The sequence below is a fragment of the Bufo gargarizans genome, chromosome 8 (genome assembly GCF_014858855.1).
Source record: "Bufo gargarizans isolate SCDJY-AF-19 chromosome 8, ASM1485885v1, whole genome shotgun sequence".
NCBI lineage: Eukaryota > Metazoa > Chordata > Amphibia > Anura > Bufonidae > Bufo > Bufo gargarizans.
In genome coordinates this window covers 88,473-101,537 of record NC_058087.1, presented here as the reverse complement: position 1 = coordinate 101,537, position 13,065 = coordinate 88,473, and the positions used below count along the sequence as shown (strand labels likewise).

The window sequence follows — 13,065 nt, the reverse complement described above, 5'->3', positions numbered from 1 at the left end:
TGTCAGGATTGGTAATATAGAGGGTCTAGCACCCTGTAACCCAGTGGAGGAGGAATGTGGATGGTAAGATGAAGCAGGGTATTGTCAGGATTGGTAATAGAGGGTCTAGCACCCTGTAACCCAGTGGAGGAGGAATGTGGATGGTAAGATGATGCAGGGTATTGTCAGGATTGGTAATATAGAGGGTCTAGCACCCTGTAACCCAGTGGAGGAGGAGTGTGGATGGTGAGATGAAGCAGGGTATTGTCAGGATTGTTAATAGAGGGTCTAGCACCCTGTAACCCAGTGGAGGAGGAGTGTGGACGGTAAGATGATGCAGGGTATTGTCAGGATTGGTAATAGAGGGTCTAGCACCCTGTAACCCAGTGGAGGAGGAGTGTGGACGGTAAGATGATGCAGGCTATTGTCAGGATTGGTAATAGAGGGTCTAGCACCCTGTAACCCAGTGGAGGAGGAATGTGGATGGTGAGATGAAGCAGGGTATTGTCAGGATTGGTAATATAGAGGGTCTAGCACCCTGTAACCCAGTGGAGGAGGAATGTAGACGGTGAGATGATGCAGGGTATTGTCAGGATTGGTAATATGGAGGGTCTAGCACCCTGTAACCCAGTGGAGGAGGAATGTGGATGGTGAGATGATGCAGGGTATTGTCAGGATTAGTAATATAGAGGGTCTAGCACCCTGTAACCCAGTGGAGGAGGAATGTGGATGGTAAGATGATGCAGGGTATTGTTAGGATTGGTAATATAGAGGGTCTAGCACCCTGTAACCCAGTGGAGGAGGAGTGTGGATGGTAAGATGATGCAGGGTATTGTCAGGATTGGTAATATAGAGGGTCTAGCACCCTGTAACCCAGTGGAGGAGGAGTGTGGACGGTGAGATGATGCAGGGTATTGTCAGGATTGGTAATAGAGGGTCTAGCACCCTGTAACCCAGTGGAGGAGGAGTGTGGACGGTGAGATGATGCAGGCTATTGTCAGGATTGGTAATAGAGGGTCTAGCACCCTGTAACCCAGTGGAGGAGGAATGTGGATGGTAAGATGATGCAGGGTATTGTCAGGATTGGTAATATAGAGGGTCTAGCACCCTGTAACCCAGTGGAGGAGGAGTGTGGACGGTGAGATGAAGCAGGGTATTGTCAGGATTGGTAATATAGAGGGTCTAGCACCCTGTAACCCAGTGGAGGAGGAATGTGGACGGTGAGGTGAAGCAGGGTATTGTCAGGATTAGTAATATAGAGGGTCTAGCACCCTGTAACCCAGTGGAGGAGGAATGTGGATGGTGAGATGAAGCAGGGTATTGTCAGGATTGGTAATATGGAGGGTCTAGTACCCTGTAACCCAGTGGAGGAGGAGTGTGGATGGTAAGATGAAGCAGGGTATTGTTAGGATTGGTAATATAGAGGGTCTAGCACCCTGTAACCCAGTGGAGGAGGAGTGTAGACGGTAAGATGATGCAGGGTATTGTCAGGATTGGTACTGGAGGGTCTAGCACCCTGTAACCCAGTGGAGGAGGAGTGTGGATGGTAAGATGAAGCAGGGTATTGTCAGGATTGGTACTGGAGGGTCTAGCACCCTGTAACCCAGTGGAGGAGGAGTGTGGATGGTAAGATGAAGCAGGGTATTGTCAGGATTGGTAATAGAGGGTCTAGCACCCTGTAACCCAGTGGAGGAGGAGTGTGGACGGTGAGATGAAGCAGGGTATTGTCAGGATTGGTACTGGAGGGTCTAGCACCCTGTAACCCAGTGGAGGAGGAGTGTGGACGGTAGGATGAAGCGATGGCACACATTTTTCAGTGTTGTTGTCCGGATATATGACAGAACGTTTGCTGGAGATGTTATATTTATGCATTGAAGACATTTATTGTGCGGTTTACAGACACAGAATCCATGACATTGGCTCCTGCCCTAAGTAGGTTCACATTCTAACCCCCATCTCCAACGCGTTTCCTTTTGTGATGGAGTTTGTGAGGGCAGCAGCAGTTCTGTTAAGATGGAGTCTTATAATACAGATCTTCAAGGACATAATAAACAGAACTGGGCCAGCGGGTGGAACATGGACATTTCCAGCGTCACAGTCTGGTCTGAGAAACCTCTGGGATTGCATCTTGTTCTGATTGGATACTGCTCGGATTCATGGAGCTGGATCGGGAACGTGGCAGATCCAGGAGGACAAAGCAGCTACTCAGTTGTAAGGGACTTGAACTCCAGGCCTTCCAACGAGAGGTACGGGACGGAAGGCAGGACCTTGCGGACAGGGAATGAGAACTGGTCTCCTGAAGCCAACTTGATGATAATCTTGTCTGTCTGGTACTCAAAGCAAACCTGTAAAGATGGCAAAACAGACCCAGTCAGACATGAGTCCCAGCTTCACACACCTCTGCTTCCACAGAATGGTTAAAGGGGTATTCTACTTTTTATGGCTCATCATACAATTTTCTAATCTAAATATATTTAAAATTCTGCTCACAAGACTTTCTGGAGTCGCTTAACCCCATTTACACAGAAGAATGGTATGGCTCAGTCCTGTGTAATGCACCCATGCCCTAACCGCAGGATTAGTGCTCCTGAACGCTAGCAGGTCAGGCCCCAGTTGTCAGCCAGAGGTCCGAGGAGAAGACAGAAGCAGTTCCCATAGCACTTTATGAGTCCGAGGAATTGCTCCTTATGCTGCTCCCTCATGTGATCAGCTGGGTCTACAGGGTCTTAGTGGACCCCGAACAGCTCTGCCTGGGTGCCAGGTCTTTGGCCTCTCGGGGGACATGAAAGGAAGGGAATTAAAATAAAATGGCCCACACTAACCAAAAGTCACCATTATTGCCTTTTTAGGGGGCGATATGTCAAAAAAATATATTATATAAAGTATAATACAAATAAAAATAGCCAAAGTCACGACGTTCACGCGAAAAATACTCATCATATAGCAAAACCACCAACACAAAATAATACACTTTAATTAGGGGAAGGCGTTGTTCAGCATTACGGATTTTCTCAGGGTCTCTGCGATTGCATTCAGCATTTCCGTTTTTTCTGCAGAGGTACAATCAGTTCTCCATGCAGTTTTCACGCGATAATCTATATCACTTAGCAATAGTCAGTAAAAAAAACAACAAAAAAAAACGCATTGCACCCAGATGCAATCCGTTTTTTACTGAAGCTCCATTCATGTCTTTGGAACCAGAGTTGCATGAAAAACACAGAACATAGAATATGCTGCGATTTTCCCTGAACGCAAAAATCATGCGTGAAAAACAGTCAGGATTCAGTCTGGATGCTATGTGTTTATAGCGCACCCTGACAAAAAAAACTCGCTCATGTGAAAGAGGCCTTAGGTTTAACCCTAACCTGTAAAAATGTGTGTGTGGGGGGGGGGGGGGAGCAAAAAAATAAACACATTTACAAGCCCCAGGTGTTACGTAAAAAGTTACAAATATTAAACCACCATGTGCACTAAATCACAAAGGTGGTCATTAAAGGGTTAGCTGGTGAGCGCTCCCCCCCCCCAGTAGTAATAGAACTGGTTACTACATGGCTCCAGTCACACTGATATAACCTATTACTGAGGAGAGGAGGTAATAACCAGTGAGCGCTCCCCCTCCCCCCCAACCACTAGTAATAGAACTGGTTATTACATGGCTCTGGTCACACTGATATAACCTATAACTGAGGAGAGGCGGTAATAACCAGTGAGTGCTCCCCCCCCCCCCCACTAGTAATAGAACTGGTTACTACATGGCTCCAGTCACACTGATATAACCTATAACTGAGGAGAGGCGGTAATAACCAGTGAGCACTCCCCCCCACTAGTAATAGAACTGGTTACTACATGGCTCCAGTCACACTGATATAACCTATAACTGAGGAGAGGCGGTAATAACCAGTGAGCGTGACCCCACTAGTAATAGAACTGGTTACTACATGGCTCCGGTCACACTGATATAACCTATAACTGAGGAGAGGCGGTAATAACCAGTGAGCGTGACCCCACCAGTAATAGAACTGGTTACTACATGGCTCTGGTCATACTGATATAACCTATAACTGAGGAGAGGCGGTAATAACCAGTGAGCGCTCCCCCCACCAGTAATAGAACTGGTTACTACATGGCTCCGGTCACACTGATATAACCTATAACTGAGGAGAGGAGGTAATAACCAGTGAGCACTCCCCCCCACTAGTAATAGAACTGGTTACTACATGGCTCCGGTCACACTGATATAACCTATAACTGAGGAGAGGCGGTAATAACCAGTGAGCGTGACCCCACCAGTAATAGAACTGGTTACTACATGGCTCCGGTCACACTGATATAACCTATAACTGTCACGGTCCCTCCTGTGAGAGGTGAGAAGATAGACTTGCTGCACGTGAGGCTATCTGACAGGTCTCTGTATGTTGCTGTTTGGCAGGTTCTCGCCTCTCCTCAGGTGCCGCTCGTTATCAGTGATGAGGTCTATTTAGATCCGCCTCACACTGCTGACCATGCGGCTGATATTTTCTCCTTGGAGGTGCTAGAGCTTGTTTGTCTTGGATCTCCTGCTTCTCCACACATCTCTAAGCTAAGTACTTGTTGCCTTTTTCTGTTTGTTGTTCTCTAGTGTGTTTGGTTCTAGGCCTCAGGGAGACGCGGGTTTCTTAATCTGGGAAGGAACCAGCTGTCTCTTCTCCTGCTACCTATCCGAGGGCTCGGCAGTTTTAGCAGGGCATAGGTGTCTGGCATATGAGCATTTCCACCATCAGGATCTGCTCATACTGGCAGGAGAAAGGCCTAGGGATTTCTAGGAGGTCACCATCCCCCTTCCTTAGCTAGACCCTAGACTGTTGTCTATTCCGTGCGCGCAGCGGGCACAGTCATGGGCTGTGCGGACCTGTGAGCGCAGCGGGCGCAGTCATGGGCTGTGCGGACCTGTGAGCGCAGCGGGCGCAGTCATGGGCTGTGCGGACCTGTGAGCGCAGCGGGCGCAGTCATGGGCTGTGCGGACCTGTGAGCGCAGCGGGCGCAGTCATGGGCTGTGCGGACCTGTGAGCGCAGCGGGCGCAGTCATGGGCTGTGCGGACCTGTGAGCGCAGCGGGCGCAGTCATGGGCTGTGCGGACCTGTGAGCGCAGCGGGCGCAGTCATGGGCTGTGCGGACCTGTGAGCGCAGCGGGCGCAGTCATGGGCTGTGCGGACCTGTGAGCGCAGCGGGCGCAGTCATGGGCTGTGCGGACCTGTGAGCGCAGCGGGCGCAGTCATGGGCTGTGCGGACCTGTGAGCGCAGTCATGGGCTGTGCGGACCTGTGAGCGCAGTCATGGGCTGTGCGGACCTGTGAGCGCAGTCATGGGCTGTGCGGACCTGTGAGCGCAGTCATGGGCTGTGCGGACCTGTGAGCGCAGTCATGGGCTGTGCGGACCTGTGAGCGCAGCGGGCGCAGTCATGGGCTGTGCGGACCTGTGAGCGCAGCGGGCGCAGTCATGGGCTGTGCGGACCTGTGAGCGCAGCGGGCGCAGTCATGGGCTGTGCGGACCTGTGAGCGCAGCGGGCGCAGTCATTGGCTGTGCGGACCTGTGAGCGCAGCGGGCGCAGGCAGGCACAGTCATGGGCTGTGCGGACCTGTGGGCGCAGTCATGGGCTGTGCGGACCTGTGGGCGCAGTCATGGGCTGTGCGGACCTGTGGGCGCAGTCATGGGCTGTGCGGACCTGTGGGCGCAGTCATGGGCTGTGCGGACCTGTGGGCGCAGTCATGGGCTGTGCGGACCTGTGGGCGCAGTCATGGGCTGTGCGGACCTGTGGGCGCAGTCATGGGCTGTGCGGACCTGTGGGCGCAGTCATGGGCTGTGCGGACCTGTGGGCGCAGTCATGGGCTGTGCGGACCTGTGGGCGCAGTCATGGGCTGTGCGGACCTGTGGGCGCAGTCATGGGCTGTGCGGACCTGTGGGCGCAGTCATGGGCTGTGCGGACCTGTGGGCGCAGTCATGGGCTGTGCGGACCTGTGGGCGCAGTCATGGGCTGTGCGGACCTGTGGGCGCAGTCATGGGCTGTGCGGACCTGTGAGCGCAGTCATGGGCTGTGCGGACCTGTGAGCGCAGTCATGGGCTGTGCGGACCTGTGAGCGCAGTCATGGGCTGTGCGGACCTGTGAGCGCAGTCATGGGCTGTGCGGACCTGTGAGCGCAGCGGGCGCAGTCATGTGTTCTCACTCTGCAGTGCATATAGTTGAGCACCACATCCATGAGCCTTGTGTACCAATTCTGTATGCCCTGCCGTGAAAAGCGCTATAGAAAGGCTGGAACGTCAGGGCTCGTTTTGCTAGTAAAAACAATAAAATATATTACAAACAATTTTTACACCATTTATAACAGTTCTAAAAAATAAAAATAAAAATCAAATAAAACATTCATAGATTTAGTTTCACTGCGTAGATATTACTGCAGCGCCTAACATGCCTGTACTAGTTTCCTAATCAGACTGGTTACGGACAATGATAGTGTCTGCTGGACGTCCCAGCATTGGTATGGCGGCTTTCATGCTGCCTGTGTATTCTTATACTGGAGGAGTGATATGGCGGTATTGTGTATCTGCTGCAGTGGAGAACAGACGCGCTGCAACCTACTTTATATTCCAAACCATTTGCTGCTTTGAAGAGATTTTCTGAGACTGAAGTACTGAACGCCTGTCCTCAGGACGTGATCCGTAAGGCCCCTTTCACACGAGTGTGACGGATTAGGTCCGGGTGCGTTCAGTGAAACTCACACTATTTTGCAAGCAAGTTCACTCCGTTTTATCTGCGATTGCGTTCAGTTTTTTCCATGCGGATGCAATGCGTTTTTCACGCAGCCCCATTCACTTCTATGGGGCCAGGGCTGCATGAAAAACGCTGAATATAGAGCGTGCTGCGATTTTTACGCTACGCAGAACTGATGTGTGAAAAACATGTGCACAGACCCATTGAAATGAATGGGTCAGGATTCAGTGCGGGTGCGATGCATTCACGTGACGCATTGCACCTGGAAAACTCGCTCGTATGAAAGGGGCCTAAGGGTCCAACACCCGGGACCCCCGCCCATCACAGAGCACAGCGCCTTCCTTTGTGTAGTGGCCGTGCTTAGTATCGCACTCAGCCCCATTCACTTCTATGGGGTGAGCTGCACCACTGACAGCTGATGGGTGGGTGTCCCAGGTGTCGGACCCCCGATCACATACTGGTGGACTATCCTGAGGACAGGTCATCAGTAAGAAAATCCAGAAAAAAAAACCTTTAACATGAAATGTAGATTCAAATAAATGAGGTCCTTCCCATTTTTTATTTTTTTTGGAAGGGACGGCAAGTATTTTTTTGCTGCTTTTCATCTTTGGATAATTACCGTACTTTTTTGTGGGTCAATGTGTTTTTTTATAATGCTAGAATAGATGTCAGTTATGGGGGGGGGCTCCCCACATTCGATGACAGTTATGGCGGGGGGCGCCCCACAGTGGACGTCTTAACCACACACAGGACATAGATGAGTTAGACCCGTGCAGTGGTTCTGCTGGGACTATACAGACCTCCAGCAATCGGCTAACATACACCCCAGTCTCCCCTCTCACCATGGCTTCTGCCCCCTGCTGGAAGGGAAAGACATCCTCTCTCTGTTCGGATCCCCAGGCATCGGCCTCCTTGGAATTGCAGACTATTTTGTTGACGTCTCCATGAAGGTCAAAACGAACGTTGAAGTGGAGGAGAAAATTGGAAGCATCTTCACCCAAATTTACTGAAAAGCTGAAGAGAAAAATCAGATGATGTGAAATACAGGACTGCAGCCTGAGAACATAAAGGGGTTAAAATCCTCAGATCTCGGCGGCACTGTACACTGCCCCGCCAGGTGAAGCTGCAGCAGCCTTGTCCTGACCACTTACTTTGTGAATAGGGGCAGAGGGAAGAGTGACTGCACTCGCCTTCCCACCTCGCAGCCGTCCTGGACTATAATCTAGTGAACACAGCAGATGCACGTTCCTTCCTGGCTGCTCTCGGTATATATTGGGGGGGAAGGGGGTCAGGATCCCTGACTTCTCAGCTCCTCCTGATGCCCAGACAAGGCCTATTGCCCCAGATTTTCTCTGTAGCCCAGGAGGTTTGGGGTTAATCTGCACAATCACAGCTTATGTCTGGAGGTCTACTTTACCCTTTACAGTCCGGGGGGATGGAGCCCTTGATTTCCACGCAGTGTCCTGCTTTCAGATTGAGATTGGTCACGACCACACCCTGCACATGGAGAAGACAACTAGATGAACAGAAGAGTTAACAGTTGTGTGAAGAATCTAAATATGGGCTGACGGCGCTCATCTGACTCAGCCGGGACGGAAGCCACAGCAGATGGGGAGGGGGCCAGATCACAATCCCCAGCAAGAAAGTGCTGAGACTTCTGTGGAAACTTCATCTCCCACCAGCTGCTGAAAGTCCTGGAGGCCAGAAACTGGGAGAAAATATGGAGTTAAACCTCAGGACTGGGATGTGGCTTCATGGCCGGGAGAGAACAGTTATAACAGCCGCCCACCACTCATGGACTCTCCTTATAGAGGAGAAGTCAGATGAGGGAGATTCAGTCCGACCTGCCCCCAGCCCCAGTCTAGACGAGGAAGATTCAGTCTAAGCTGCCCCAGTCACCAGCACCTGCCCCAGTCTAGATGAGGGAGATTCAGTCCGACCTGCCCTGGTCCCCTTCCCCCATCACTTGTCTAGATGAGGGAGATTCAGTCCGACCTGCCCCCACACTCACAGCTGCCGCCATCTTCATTCTGCTCCAGAGTGACTTCCAGCAGCTGCTCAGCTATATATATAGCAGGCCTCAGCCAATCAGAGCAGAGGGCGTGTCCAGACACTCCCAAACTTATTAACTGAAACCATGTTAATACTATTCTCCAGATATCACCATGGAGACCAGCCAGGGGGCTGATAGACTACAACCACTGTCATATCAGTGCTGCTGCTCACAATGATGGGAGTTACCTTTCCTAGGAGAGCTCTTTATGGCTCGTTGGCTATAACTGGTGTGAACTTGTGATAAATGAGATTCCCTCTGATGTCACACAGCAGACAGCTGGGAGTGAGGAGACTCTGCAGCAGGAGGGGGGGGACATGAGAGCGCTGGGAGGAGGGTCCCGAGCACCCACAGCCACCACCAAGGGTAGAAGGACGGCGTGCAGAAAACCCAAATCCACCCAGTTTTTTATTTTTTATTTTTTTAAATTTTTTGTTTGTTTGTCCCAGTGAAGTCTATGGAGAAGGTGCAGAATCGCACAATTCAAACGCTGCAGGTTTTTAAATCCAGTCAATTTTCGCACGCAAAAAAAAAGTTAAGCGTCAGTGAAGTCTGTCTAATCACCGCCACTTTGCTGGTACTGACTTGCGCTGCGGTTTTTCTGCACTAAATCAGCACAGAAAAACACCCTAAGGGTCCATTCACACGTCCGCACACCATCAGGTGTGGACCCATTCATTTTCAATGGGGCCGGAATGTGCTGTCCGCATCTGCAAAACATATACGGACATGTGAATGGACCCTTGGAGTTTTTTATTCTACACCTACCAAACTCCACCACCACTGTCCCGTATATGCCATCACTGCCCTATATGCCACCACTGTGCCACCTGTATGCCATTACTGTCCCATATATGCCAATACTTCACCTGTATTCCACCACTGTGCCACCTGTATGCCACCGCTGTCCCCTATATGCCATCACTGCACCTGTATGCTATTACTGCCCCAGTATGTCACCTCTGTCTCCTATATGCCATCACTGCTCTATTATGCCAACACTGTCCACTATATGCCATCACTGTGCCACCTGCATGCCACCACTGTCCCCTGTATGCATCACTGTGCCACCAGATCACCACCAATCTGTCCCCTGTATGTCATCACTGTCCCCTATATGCCACTACTCTGCCACTGCATGCCACCACTGTCCCCTGTATGCCATCACTGTGCCACCAGATCACCACCAATCTGTCCCCTGTATGTCATCACTGTCCCCTATATGCCACTACTCTGCCACCTGTATTCAATCACTGCCCCTGTATGCCACCATTCTGCCACCACTTTGCCACCTGTATGCCACCACTCTGTCCCCTGTATGCCATCACTGCTCCTGTATGACTTTACTGTCCCCTGTATTCAGCATTTACAGGAAATCAAGGATCCAGTCCTACTACCATCATACATAATGTGCACTGCGGAAACACACGGGACCAGCACCGGGTGCTATTATCTACCATGGCCATTCCCATCTGATATTGGTGGAGGAAACCTTGACCAGCCTTCAGTATGGCCAGGACATCATGGATCCAGTCCTGCTGCCATCGTGTATAGTGTGGAGACACACAGGAACAGCACCAGGTGTCATAGTGGGGGGCCGCCATTATCTACCATGGCCGTTCCTGTCTGGTATTGGGGGAGGGAACATTGACCAGCATTCAGTACGTCATCATGTATGGTGTGGAGACAGACAGGACCAGCACCAGGTGTCATTGTGTGTGTGTGTGTGTTGGGGGGGGGGGGGGATGCCATTTTCTACTATGGCCATTCCCATCTGATATTGGGGAGAACATTGACCAGCCTTTAGTATGTCCAGGACATCATGGATCCAGTCCTGCTGCCATCATTTATAGTGTGGAGACACACAGGACCAGCCCCAGGTGTCATAGTGGGGGCCGCCATTATCTACCATGGCTGCTTCCATCTGGTACTGGTGGAGGGAACATTGACCAGCATTCAATATGTCTAGGACATCATGGGTCCAGTCCTGCTTCCATCATTTATAGTGCGGAGACGCACAGGACCAGCACTAGGGGTCATGGTATCTACCATGGCCCCTTCCATCTGGTACTGGTGGAGGGAACATTTACCAGCCTTCAGGACATCATAGATCCAGTCCTGCTGCCATCATGTATGGTGTGGAGACAGACAGGGCCAGCACCAGGTGTCACGGTGATGGGTGCCATTTTCTACCATGGCCATTCCCATCTGATATTGGAGAGAACATTGAACAGCCTTCAGTACGTCCAGGACATCATGGATCCAGTCCTGCTGCCCTCATTTATAGTGCAGAGACCAGCCCCAGGTGTCATAGTGGGGGCCGCCGTTATCTACCATGGCCATTTGTGTCTGGCATTGGGGGAGGGAACATTGACCAGCATTCAGTACGTCCAGGACATCATGGATCCAGTCCACCTGTCATAATTAATGTTGAGCGAATCAAAGTTAAGGAATTTAAATTTAATCAGAATTTCAGAAAAATTTTGGTTCAACATGAATCGGAATTTCCTCAGGCTTCGTGGTAATTGTTGTGGAAATTTTATTAGGATGTGTATTGTCATCATGTCTCTCAGTGTCAGGGTAAACCATTGGAGTGGATATCTTCCTGTGTATGTCCTGTCACAGCTGCTGGGCGCAGAGGTCTCCGTCGGCGAATGGTCCATGTGCTAAGCGCTGGGCTGTGGGCCGGGGCAGACTGATGTGTTCAGCAGAGCAGTGTTTTGTTGGCTGATGTATGGACGCCGGCTAGGGCCCCCGCGCAAGACGCAGATTTATTGGCTTGGCGTGGATGCATTTGTTAAGAGAACAATATATGAAAGGAACGTGCGTTTGTTGTCTCTAGTGCGCCTGATCAGCCGCTGGAGATAATGACGCTGTCCTGTAAATAAACCTGCATGTGGATCATAGTAACTTTATCTGGTATTGATCACTGAGCAAGGATGGATAGAGTTAGCTCCAGTGGTAATGGTAGATTATAGTATACATGTGTTTGTTGGCTGGGGTATTCTAAATGATGGTGTCTTGTCTTCCTATGACATCACTTCCTGTATGTCATCACTTCCTGTATGTCATCACTTCCTGCATCCTTGTCTTGGGCCAGCCCCTTTTACACCTTTTGTGAGTAAATAAAAGTAAACAGACTGAGCAGGGGGGGGGGGGCGGATGCTCAGCAGAACTAAAAGGGAACCTGTCACCAGTTTTATGGTGTCCTAACTAAGGGCAACATAAATAAGTGACTGATTCTCTTAGCAAAATCCTGGGTCACTTTCTTTAATTGACCCAATCTGCCAACATCTTGTATTGAAAAGCTCCAGCTGATAATGATGAGTCATGAATATTTATGAGCTCCTGACTCTCCCCGCCCACCTGCTGCTGAATGACAGTTTGTTTCCATATGAATCAGCAGCAGGTGGGCGGGGGAGTGGCTATAGCTCTGAATTAAATATACGCTGGACTCAATGACATCACGCTGGACTCAAATCAGCTCATTAGCATGCAGCATCTTTGTGTGTATATTATGAGGTAACCATTTGTCACACCAGTAAGAGAGTACATCTAAGGTACTTTTTAGTAGTTAATGATTGTATATAATTAGTTAGATTATAATATTCACATGACAGGTTCCCTTTAACACGAGAACACCTTTGGCTGACTGCGGTTGAGATTTTTTAGCTTTCCTTACACAAAGATATTGGAGAGCGGATTACAACTATTTATATTTCTACATCATAATAATTGGATTATTTTTTTTTTAAATGGCTGCTGCACATGTTACAAAGTGACAGCAAGAAGCCCGGGGACGAGGGAGCAACCATAATTATGATAGGTGCTCGGCAGTGTTGGGCTGTGTACTGTGAGTCACGTGATGCTGGCCATGTCATGTGACTCACCAGCCAGGGCTATTTAAACAGGCAGCCTGCTGGCCACAGGTTGCCTGTGATTGGTCTTGCTTCATTCACCAGCAGATCATCTGTTAGTGCTTGTTGTGTTTTGGCCTCGGCTCCGTATTTTGACCTCGCTCTTACTACCGCCTGCATTTGACGTGACCTCTTGGCTTTGACCCCGGCGTGAGTTTGACTTGATCTCGTTTTCCCTTTTGTATTGTTGTACCTCCTGGATTCTGACCTTGGCTCGTATTGACCTTGATATTTGATTAACCCCTCAGTGCCTGCCTGTCACTTTGTTTGTCGCCAAAAAATGGAACCATAGTCTTCTTAAAGTGAAAATCGCTAAGCTTTATTAATAACGCATAAGAAATACATACATGATGGTAAAAGGCAGCACAAAGG

General features: G+C 50.0%; 1 protein-coding gene across 1 annotated transcript; it reads right to left on the bottom strand.

Moving 5' to 3' along the window:
• Window positions 1-1,840: 1,840 nt before the first annotated feature.
• Window positions 1,841-8,802, bottom strand: LGALS1 (galectin 1). The gene is made up of 4 exons (XM_044304808.1): window positions 8,735-8,802; window positions 8,141-8,220; window positions 7,566-7,737; window positions 1,841-2,324 (listed from the first exon to the last, which is right to left on the bottom strand). The coding sequence occupies exons 1-4, from the start codon at window positions 8,750-8,752 to the stop codon at window positions 2,181-2,183; spliced, it is 414 nt and encodes a 137-aa protein (XP_044160743.1). The 5' UTR covers window positions 8,753-8,802; the 3' UTR covers window positions 1,841-2,180.
• Between the last annotated feature and the right edge of the window lie 4,263 nt (window positions 8,803-13,065).

Bases quoted from the DNA above. Each gene is read 5' to 3' on its own strand.
- LGALS1 (XM_044304808.1), bottom strand. The intron at 7,738-8,140 runs GTAAAGTAGACC...TTTTCTCTTCAG, and splicing joins ATCCCCCCGGACTGTAAAGG to CTTTTCAGTAAATTTGGGTG. The intron at 2,325-7,565 runs GTGAGAGGGGAG...CCATCTTTACAG, and splicing joins AGCAGGGGGCAGAAGCCATG to GTTTGCTTTGAGTACCAGAC.